The 12144-nt window shown below is 41.6% G+C and overlaps 1 protein-coding gene across 1 annotated transcript in view; it reads right to left on the bottom strand.

The window, feature by feature from the left end:
* The window catches only part of UNC5D (unc-5 netrin receptor D), a 643560-nt gene that overhangs the window by 21552 nt on the left and 609864 nt on the right, over positions 1-12144 (bottom strand). Inside the window, exon 15 of the mRNA XM_061404454.1 lies at positions 9939-10103. Within this exon, the coding sequence (XP_061260438.1) occupies positions 9939-10103 (165 nt within the window). The remainder of the gene's footprint in view (positions 1-9938; positions 10104-12144) is intronic.

Genomic DNA, 12144 nt, shown 5'->3' with positions numbered 1-12144 from the left:
TCTCTCCTAACATAGTAAATAACATCTCTAGTAGCTTAATAAATCATAGACTGGAGATTTACAGCAGCCTCTTCCACTCAGGGGAGTCACAACCTTCAGCTTCCTATATCCAAGGAGGTCTCAGCTGAGAGCAGAATTAGATTTTTAAAAATATTCTCAATGTAAAAAAAAAAAAAAATCTAGAATCAGTTGGAAGAAGGTACCCAGTGACAGATTTCAGTTCATTGTAAGCAGACCTTCTGAGAGTCAGAACTGATCAGAGAGTGGGCTGATCAAAGGAGTTGGCTGGGAAGCCACATGTCAGGAAAGCTACAAAGGGGAACTGATTGTATGTTGATCATTTTCAAGTTTGTGTTTCTCCCAATCCTAACATGTGATTCTATAGTAAATATTTTGGTCTTGTTTCAGAATGAAATTGCTTTGGTAAAATAGGAGGCAGCCATGAGTCAGTGATGAGATGTGCATTAGCTCGTGGAGTGGTCCAGGCTGGAAAGCTCCTGGCTTGCTGGAATGCCCACTCTTCTGACTTAGAGCTGTCCAGTGAGGATTGGTTATTTCAGTGCATCATGGCAGTTAGTTCATCATATCCAATGTGAAATTACACATCTATCCATCACGTTGGAATGGTTGCTGAAAGTTTTATATGGACTAACAGAATTTTAAGGCCTGAAGAGTATTTTGAATCACTCCCATGATTATGATGGATTACAAGGCAACAGGAATTCTTCAGATATGACTAATGTCCCTAATCAGTTGATTATGAATTGACTAAGAGATTTTGCTGAGTGGACCTGACCTAATCAAGTAGCCCTTAAGAGAGAAAAGATACAGCTCTTATCTGCAAGTATCTCTCCTGGTGGCTTGGAAGAAAGCAAACAGCCATGCTGTGAACTGCCTATGGTTGGGAGCTGGGCCTGGGGATATGTGGCTAGGAACTAAGAGTGTTCCCTAGGAGCTGTGAGTGAACCTTGTCTAGCAGCCAGCAAGAAAAGGGGGACTTCAGTCCTATAGCCCAAAGGACCTGAATTTGTCAACAACCCTAATAAACTTAGAAAAAACCCTCTGAGTTCTAGATGAGAATATGCTCCCACCACCACCTTGACCTCAGCCTTGTGAGATTCTGATCAGAGAAACCAGTTAGGCCATGCCTAGACTTCTGCCTTACAAAAAATGTTGGGCAATAAATGGATGTTGTTTTTTTCTGATAAATGTGTGGTAATTTGTTATGCAACAGAAGAAAACTAATACAAAGGGAAATTAAAATACAAATCTGAGGTTGGGTAAAGGGACTAGTTAGCACTGTTTAAACCCCAAGAAACTCTCCATTGCATTAGGAACTTGTCAACTTGTGCCGACCTTCCATGCCCTTCCTGAACTGCCCTGTGACCTTCCCCTGATGCTTTTTCTGACCCTTACACACCTTCCTACTGTGGACATCACGGCCACAGTAGCACTTCTCTGCTAGTGTCCAGGCTCACACAGCTATATGACTTCAGACTTGGTGAGTTTTATATCTTCAAAAATCTGTTAACTGAGGAAACTTGTTCATGCAAAGGTCTTTTTAAAGAGTGATATATATATATATATATATATATATATATATATCTTTTGTTTTTTCTGTAACCATTTAGGACAGTGACCTTTGGGGGTCTGTGTTTTGGAATCCAGTGCCTTAACCCAGCATTCCCACAGGGCATCTCAGAAGATATTCCGAGAAAGAGCAGTCCCATGGTCAAATACATCTGAGAAATGCAACATACTATATCTTGTTCTTGGAAATTAAAAATACATGTTACCAGATTCAACAAATTCTACTTGTTTTAGTTTTAATCCCTGGAGCATTATAGAACAATGCTCATCCAAATTCTTCCAGTTTTTGAGTTAGCATAAACAGAAAAAGTGTGGTTTTCAGAGTCAAAAAGGTCTTGCTTTGGAGTACAAGTTTCCATTTTCTAGCTCAGTGACCTTGGGTGCTACAGGACTTGCCTCAGGCTCAATTTCCTAATCAGTCTTCTGGCATTTTTAAAATAGACTCCACAGAGGTTATAAACTTTGGTAGAAGTCACCCAGATAGATGTTACCAGAGCTGGAACTATAATTCTGATACCCTAACACCTTTACCAGGACTTACTTCACTACACCACCCTGCATCAAAACAGCTAACAAGAACCCACAGGGCAGAGTGGTTCGGAAAAATGCTGAGTGATATTAGCATTATACTTCAAGAATTAAAAGTAGGACTTCAGGAACTTATTTACAGAACAGAAAAGAGACTCAGAGAACGAATTTATGGTAGCTAGGGGGAAGAATCGGAGAAGGCAATGGCGACCCACTCCAGTACTCTTGCCTGGAAAATCCCATGGACAGAGGAGCCTGGTAGGCTGTAGTCCATGGGGTTGCTAAGAGTCAGACATGACTGAGTGACTTCACTTTCACTTTTCAGTTTCATGCATTGGAGAAGGAAATGGCAACCCACTCCAGTGTTCTTGCCTGGAGAATCCCAGGGACTGGGGAGCCTGGTGGGCTGCCGTCTATTAGGATGCACAGAGTCAGACACAACTGAAGCGACTTAACAGCAGCAGCAGGGGGAAGAATAGGGGGAAGAGATAGTTAGGGAGTTTGGGATGGACATGTACACACTGCTGTATTTAAAATGGATAACCAACAAGGACCTACTGTATAGCACAGGGAACTCTGCTCAATGTAATGTGGCAGCCTGGATGGGAGGGGAGTTTAGGGGAGAATGGATACATGGCTGTGTATGGCTGAGACACTTTGCTGTTCACCTGAAATTATCACAACATTGTTAATTGGCTATACTCCAATATAAAATAGGATGTTTAAGTTAAAAAAGGACTTAAAAATAAAGATAAAAAAAAAAGAGAGGGCTTCATGGAGGAGGCATTTGAGTTGATCTTGAAGGATGGGTAGCTGTTGAATGAACAGAAATTGACTGGATAAGTGCTTATTTCTGGCAGAGTAGCCAGTTCCTTTCCAATATATACGATGTTTATAAAATAAACTACCTCAGACTTCTTACTGCATAAAATAGGTTGTAAGATATATCATTTTTTATCATAGTATGTAAAATTTCTTTTAGCTTTTAATAATGCAAATCAAGTGGGAATAGTTTCTTTAAATATTTCCTGACTTAAGGCAGGAAAATGTCCTTAAAATGAATAGTAAAAACCAGAGGGAGAATAAAAGGAATTCTATATGAGATAATATGGTAGTTGTTATTGTAAAAATGGCACTAAAGAGTGATAACGTGAAAAGGTGGCTTGCCAATGGAACGGGTTATCCACGCCAAAAAATGACAAGAGACAGATGCTCTCATGGCATCTTTGATTGGACCAACTCAACTAAGCTCTGTCTTTCCTGCTGGCAGAAGAAAGACCACCTCAATACATAAAGTCTTCAGAAAAAAAATGGACAGAGTGGTATGATTTGAGGGTGAATAAAATATTACATGAGACTTCTAAAAATAAGTATTTTTTTTCCTGCTTAGTACACTTTAATAAATGGGCCCCCATGTCCTTCAAAGTTTCGAAATGTAAATATTTCCCAATTGTAAGGATGACACTTTACATAACATTTATGATGCATTCTAAAAGACATGTGGGCCAACTAAGAAGAATCCACTGGCTGCATCTTCTGATGGTTTAAATTAAATATGCAGAGGAACAGTAGATTTTCATGCTCTGCACACAAGAGATAAGCTGCTGCTACCTGGTTAATGCAGGAGCTGTAAATCAGGGAGGAATTCCAAATATTCTGTTGACTTTGTAACAGACAAATCATCCCCCACCACTTTTGCAAGAAAGATAAGAGCATTGCTTGAAGGGAAAATTTTAACATGCAAGATTCCCATTTTAAGTTGTTTCTACCAAAAGATAGATTCTTTAATATTGTTACATTAATAAGGAATGAGGAAATAAATGACTTGGGGATTCTTCCCTTCTGTTCAATATTAGCAAAATTATTTCGCTTCAGTCCATGGGGCTTCCCTGGTGGCTCAGATGGTAAAGAATCCACCCGCAATGTGGGAAACCTGGGTTCGATCCCTGGGTCAGGAAGATCCCCTGGAGGAGGGCATGGCAACCCACTCCAGTGTTCTTGCCTGGAGAATCCTCATGGACAGAGGAGCCTGACGGGCCACAGTCCATGGGGTCGCAAAGAGTCAGACACGACTGAGTGACTAAACACACACAACACACACCAGTTTTAAGATTGGCAATACTGTTGCTTTGTAGGGTATCAATTAGTGATCATCATTAGGTAATTTAGTTGGGTTAATTTAAGGAGAACCAACCTGCTTCTAAAGACTGAATAATAATGGCCACTCTGAAGAACAGAAAAGATATATTACCTTAATCACTGAAATACTTTTAAAATTTGAGTGATATGAATGATTATGTTTGGAAAGCCATTTAGATAAGAGGCATGAAGGGACATGATGGATGTGGGGCTGAGCAGAAAGAACCAAATACCTTCAAATGAAGATGCTCACTGCATTAATTAATTTAAAATCAATGTTTATATATACATACACACACACACACACATGTATCTTTTATCTCTCATGGTTCTATTGTAAATTAGGGTAGGAAGGAGGAGCTCTGAGCCTAGATATGTGAGAATTTTTTTGGGGGGGATGGATATTTAAGTACATATTTCAAAGACATCTGTTGGAAGCTTCAAAGTTTTAGTTCTATTATTATTAATCAATGAAGGCCTATTACTAACTTATTAAAGCCACCTAACACAGAATCTTTCTGCATTAGTGTAGTGACCATGAAATATGATGCATTTTAACAATTTATCTATTATTGTTGACTCATGGGGAAACAGTGGAAACAATGTCAGACTTTATTTTTCTGGGCTCCAAAATCACTACAGATGGTGGCTGCAGCCATGAAATTAAAAGACGCTTACTCCATTGTATATTCTTGCCTCCTTATGTGCGTGGGTTTATCTCTGGGCTTTCTATTTTGTTTCATTGACCTATATTTCTGTCTTTGTGCCAGTACCATACTGTCTTGATGACTGTGGCTTTGTAGTAGAGCCTGAAGTCAGGTAGGTTGATTCCTCCAGTTCCATTCTTCTTTCTCAAGATCGCTTTGGCTATTCAAGGTTTTTGTTTTTCCATAGTGGTGCTGGGAAAACTGGTCAACCACTTGTAAAAGAATGAAACTAGAACACTTTCTAACACCATACACAAAAATAAACTCAAAATGGATTTAAGATCTCAACGTAAGACCAGAAACTATAAAACTCCTAGAGGAGAACATAGGCAAAACACTCTCTGACATACATCACAGCAGGATCCTCTATGACCCACCTCCCAGAATATTGGAAATAAAAGCAAAAATAAACAAATGGGACCTAATTAACCTTAAAAGCTTCTGCACATCAAAGGAAACTATTAGCAAGGTGAAAAGGCAGCCTTCAGAATGGGAGAAAATAATAGCAAATGAAGCAACTGACAAACAACTAATCGCAAAAATATACAAGCAACTCCTGCACCTCAACTTCAGAAAAATAAATGACCCAATCAAAAAATGGGCCAAAGAACTAAATAGACATTTCTCCAAAGAAGACATACAGATGGCTAACAAACACATGAAAAGATGCTCAACATCACTCATTATCAGAAAAATGCAAATCAAAACCACTGTGAGGTACCATTTCACACCAGTCAGAATGGCTGCGATCCAAAAGTCTACAAGCAATAAATGCTGGAGAGGATGTGAAGAAAAGGGAACCCTCTTACACTGTTGGTGGGAATGCAAACTAGTACAGCCACACTATGGAGAACAGTGTGGTGATTCCTCAAAAAACTGGAAATAGGACTGCCTTATGATCCAGCAATCCCACTGCTGGGCATACACACTGAGGAAACCAGAAGGGAAAGAGACACACGTACCCCAATGTTCATCGCAGCACTGTTTATAATAGCCAGGACATGGAAGCAACCTAGATGCCCATCAGCAGATGAATGGATAAGAAAGCGGTGGTACATATACACAATGGAGTATTACTCAGCCATTAAAAATACATTTGAATCAGTTCTAATGAGATGGATGAAACTGGAGCCTATTATACAGAATGAAGTAAGCCAGAAAGAAAAACACCAATACAGTATACTAACACATATATATGGAATTTAGAAAGATGGTAACAATAACCCTGTATATGAGACAGCAAAAAAGACACTGATGTATAGAACAGTCTTATGGACTCTGTGGGAGAGGGAGAGGGTGGGAAGATTTGGGAGAATGGCATTGAAACATGTATACTATCATGTATGAAATGAGTCGCCAGTCCAGGTTCGATGTAGGATACTGGATGCTTGGGGCTGGTGCACTGGGACGACCCAGAGGGATGGTATGGGGAGGGAGGACGGAGGAGGGTTCAGGATGGGGAGCACATGTATACCTGTGGCGGATTCATTTCGATATTTGGCAAAACCAATACAATATTGTAAAGTTTAAAAATAAAAGACGCTTACTCCTTGGAAGGACAGTTATGACCAACCTAGATAGCATATTCAAAAGCAGAGACATTACTTTGCCAACAAAGGTTCGTCTAGTCAAGGCTATGGTTTTTCCTGTGGTCATGTATGGATGTGAGAGTTGGACTGTGAAGAAGGCTGAGCACCGAAGAATTGATGCTTTTGAACTGTGGTGTTGGAGAAGACTCTTGAGAGTCCCTTGGACTGCAAGGAGATCCAACCAGTCCATTCTGAAGGAGGTCAGTCCTGGGATTTCTTTGGAGGGAATGATGCTGAAGCTGAAACTCCAGTACTTTGGCCACCTCATGCAAAGAGTTGACTCATTGGAAAAGACTCTGATGCTGGGGGGGATTGGGGGCTGGAGGAGAAGGGGATGACAGAGGATGAGATGGCTGGATGGCATCACTGACTCGATGGACGTGAGTCTGAGTGAACTCCGGGAGTTGGTGACGGACAGGGAGGCCTGGCGTGCTGCGATTCATGGGGTCGCAAAGAGTCGGACATGACTGAGCAACTGATCTGATCTGATCTTAAAAATATCCTGCCTTTCTCCAAGTATTCCCAACTTTCTCAGAACTTTATCTTCATTTTCTTTGAACCATCTACCATAAAAACCAAGTCCTTTTTAGGGAGGAGATGTTTTTGAATCCCAGATATACCACCAGATGTGTGTTTTCCCAGCAATGAGACAGTCCCAGGGTTGGAAGGACCTTGAGTGATCGTTCAGTCAAGACATCCTTTTGCAAACAGACCTCTATGAAGGGAATCAATTCTGTTCCTAAAGATCAGCAGAATGAATACTTAATTCCAGCCCAACAAACAAACAGGTGCATCTCATTCTTCTTCAGTCTTGAGGGAAGAATTTTCTAACTTTCATCTACTTCGACTTAGGGAAAAGAGCTGATGTTGCGATGTTTGTTGCTACTGCAGCAGCCCTTAAAGAGGGGCTTGTATTATGGACAAGGCCCATGGTTAGGACTAGGAAATTAAACCCCCTTGATTGGGATCCGGATATAGCACTGAATAGAAAGCCAGACTTTGATCTTAAAGTCGTTTCTCAGTGGCTACTCATCTGGTTCGCTCTATGATCTTGGATAAGAAGGCTGACTTCCTTGAGATTGTTTAAAATTGTGATGGTGTAATACTAACCTACAGAATTCTGACCATGATACATGAAAGCATATGAAATAGGACCTGAAATACAGTGGCTTTTAAAAATTAATTTTCTTCTGACATTGAAAATGATGGTTAGTGAGATCTGCCTAAGAAATAGTTTGGTAGAAAGACATGTGGATGAACTGGGCCAAAATTCAGCAGGGACACTTAAAGTTATTAATGAAATGATTCTTATAGGATCAAACAAGTTAATAAAGCTTCTCAAGTGCAGCAGCCTACAAATCAGATAGCTGTAGTCCAACACTGAATATCTAAATATTATTCTTATACTTTTGCCTCCTTTTATTAAGAAATATGGTGATGTCATGTTCTTTAAGGCTTTCCAAAGTGACTGTAAACTTTGCGAAGCATCAGAATGGGAGAGTCAAGCAGATTAAGTTTATTAGCTCATTTTCTCTCCATGAACTTTTACAGTTTATTTAAGCAAGATGCAAAGGTACCAGGATGTAGTATCAACCTTATTACATTCCTTTTACACAAACATCTTGTAATAGCTGAAACTGATTTTCAGAATCTGGATGCCTTAGAAAGTAAAAAACCTTTTAAACCTGGAATTCTTTTGTTGACCTGTTAATAGATATTTACGGAAATTTTCATCAGTGGCACCTTTATGTCCTGCCTTTCACTCTTCATTCTGAAATGCAGCTATTCTAAGAGTTGCCTTTTATTTTAGAACTAACTCCCATACGATTTGTATTTTAGTTTGAAATGTATTGTGTTAAAAATGCCATGACTGTTCAAAAAAGAGACTCTAAATGTATCTTGCCTGAGGTTTCTGCATCTACCTTCCCCATCAGGACTACCTTAGCGCATAATGCTAATTGGCAATAACGAATGCAAATATGGTAGAAACATGTCAGTTAAGACAGCTATCAGTTTTGAGGCACACTCCTTTGGAAAGCCATCGCACTTCAGAGGAAACTATTTGGGGGAATCAGCAATGCTCATTTTGCATAAATAATGAAATGCGGTGAGAATGGAGGAAAGTGGTGATGCAGACTACATGTTTTGAGAAAAATCATAACCTGAAATTGAATAGTACGGATACAAAAGATGTTAAACCTTCTGCTAAGTGTGAACAAATGAATATGTCTTATTTATATATGCAAACACAAAAGTGTATGTGTATGTATGTGTATATGTTGTTGTTTAGTCACTAAGTCCTGTCTGACTCTGCAATCCCCTGGCCTGTAGCCCGCCAGGCTCCTCTGTTCATGGGGTTTCTCAGGCAAGAATCCTGGAGCGGGTTGCCATTTCCTTTCTCCAGGGGATCCTTCTGACCCAGAGATCAAGCCTGCATCTCGTGCATTGGCAGGTGGACTCTTTAACACAGCCACCAGGGAAGCCCATATGTATATACACATGTACATGTTCTAAGATGGACATAACAGTGTGTGTGTTTTTCTGAACTAGCCAGGGATTACTTTGAAATTGCTAAATAAGGTGTCATCAGCTCCCCTGATTCCTCCCCTCAGCTACTCTCCCCTGCTGAAATAACCATTCAGGAGGAAAGGCCATAGTCTACTTGATAAGCTGAAGCTCAGAGCCATGGAGTCATTCAGTGGCTTAGGGCCAATCAAAGCCATGGCAGCACACAAGTTCCCAAGTGACTTCTCCTCTGACTCCCATTCTAACTCTGCCCTTGAGTAGTCATGTGACCTTGGACAAGGTCTTATCCCTTTTTGCACTATGCCCTTTCTTTGGAGAGTGAGATTATTATCCATCCTGTCTCTTATTGTACTGATGAATTCTAGGCTTCATAGAAATGGGGATGTGTAGAACCCTGATCCTGGAGGGTATCAAAAAATTATAAGACAGTAAGGAAACAAAGCCTTGAAAATGTCATAACAGATGGGGAAACTGACTTCTAGAAACTCTTCAGAACTGGCAGAAAAGCAGCCCAATGGTGACCTTGTGTTTTCTTATGGTATGTGTCTCAATTCAATAATGAATCTCAGCTGATTCCAGGTCTACCATGAACTGTTTGATTGGTTGTGGTTTTGTGTATAAAAAGCCCTGGACCAGTTCCTTCCCCAAAGGCCCCTCCGCAGAGCCTATGCTCTAATGGGTTACGTTTCCAGGCCCAGTTCAAATCTTCAGCCTGTGAAAAAGTTGATTTTCCCTTATCAGTAATGAGGATTAAAAGAGTGAGTGCATTTTGAATCTCTTTCATGCTATACATATAGCACAACTAAGTATATAATGGGCTTTAGAAACAGGTCAAGTGACCTGGAGACCAAGGACTCACCTCGAGGATTGACGTCTGCACTTGAAGGATCTGTTCATGGCCTTTGAGCTGCCGGATGCAGATTTTGCAGGACAGCTGGGTGGTGGTGGGCGTGTAGCGCTCCAGGGAGAAGGCACAGTGCAGGGGCTGCCGGTTACTGCACCACACGCGGGAGAACGGGACTTCCTGCGGGGGACAGAGGGGAGAGGAGAGGGCTGGGGCATGCAGAGCCCGGCTGAGAGGAGCAGAGCGCAGGACAGACCTAATCACAATAATTAGGATGATCATGATGACGGTGATGGCAGCAGAGATAATTGCCTGAGCGACTCTGGTGGAATTGTTGTAGAAATAATGTCCTAGCATATGCCAGGCAGCACAAAAGTAATTAATGTCAATTCCAATTGATAACATTCGAATTCCAAAACCACGCTGCAAGAGCTCAGATTTCACTTGGTGACACACACAATGAGAAAGAAGACCATCAAAAGTTAATCACCATGTTTTTCCACGACAAAAAGATTCTTTAGACGACTCCTATGGGAGGATTCCTAGTAGACGCCTACTCTTTGCTACCTAAGCCCAGGGTAGGATGTTATCATCTCATGTACATGAAAATTATGAAGAAGTGACTAGCCAGAACTTATGCCCATACCACAGCCTCATGCTGAACTGTATAAGCATAATGTTGCTATATATCCAGCATAAAAATTACACCTGCTGCAGGATCACTCACACACACACACACACGCACACCAGAGAGAGACACACACACACACACACACACACACCAGAGAGAGAGACACACACACACACACACCCACCCCAGAGAGAGACACCTGCTGCAGGATCACTCACACACACACACACACATGCACACCAGAGAGAGACACAAACACACACACACACCCCCCCCCCAGAGAGAGACACCTGCTGCAGGATCACTCACACACACACACACACACACGCACACCAGAGAGACACCTGCTGCAGGATCACACACACACACACACACACACCCACCCCAGAAAGAGACACACACACACACACACACACCCACCCCAGAGAGAGACACCTGCTGCAGGATCACTCACACACACACACACACACCAGAGAGAGACACAAACACACACACACACACCCACCCCAGAGAGAGACACAAACACACACACACACACCCCCCCCCCAGAGAGAGACACCTGCTGCAGGATCACACACACACACACACACACACCCACCCCAGAGAGAGACACAAACACACACACACACACCCACCCCAGAGAGAGACACAAACACACACACACACACCCACCCCAGAGAGAGACACCTGCTGCAGGATCACTCACACACACACACACACACGCACACCAGAGAGAGACACAAACACAACAGGTTAGCCCAGAACAATCTATTTTGTCAATTCCTCATTCATTCAATTCATCCACTCTACAGTTATATGTACAATGCCTTCTAATAACCAGACACTGTATTAAATAAACAATAAAGGAATAGTAAGAATTTAGGTCTGGTCTCCACTTCATAGGGACTTACAATCGAGTGGCAAAAGCCATTTCACTAAATGAGGGTTGGGGGGAAGTTATAAAATCTGTATTCCTCCTTTCCCCATGACCAGCCAGTGCTGGCCACCAACTGTCTCGGGCATGTGGGTTTATATTAATGTGAAGTGGAGGTCAGTGAGTCACTGACATTCTTCCATCTACCAGAAAGGCTTTCCCTCCTACTGGAATCAGGCCCTGGTCCTTGGCAATGACCTCATATTCCCAGCCTATAGTAAACTGCATCTCACTTCTTTCTCTTTCCCTTGACTCATTAATCTGCTCTTTTACCTGTTACTACAAACACAGTTTTCTCCAATATTGATGCTGAAAGGTGGCAAAAGATGGATCAAGTCTGGAACTTTGATTCTCTGAAATGTGACTGGTGATGGTGTCAGCAGGTGTTACAAGACCATGAGCCATGTTTAGAATTCAATGTACCCACTTTAAGGAACCAAGAGTTCCCTGGTTATCCCTGAGCTTCAAGCTATACACTTGCAGGTTTCCTCATTTTTCTCTGCAGGAAGTCTCAAAGATCCTGATTTCTGGGTACTTGCTAGGGGGGATCAGCAGGGAGAGATGGAGTTTAGATTGTTGAAGACTTGAGTACAGGAGAGCCAGTTTTGGGAAATATGAGAAAAAGAAATCAGGCATTAACCCCTACCACACATCCC

Source organism: Bos javanicus, chromosome 27, assembly GCF_032452875.1.
Source record: "Bos javanicus breed banteng chromosome 27, ARS-OSU_banteng_1.0, whole genome shotgun sequence".
In the NCBI taxonomy this organism is placed as follows: Eukaryota; Metazoa; Chordata; class Mammalia; order Artiodactyla; family Bovidae; genus Bos; species Bos javanicus.
The sequence above is the reverse complement of the archived record's forward strand: the minus strand, read 5'-3'. Positions and strand labels throughout refer to the sequence as shown.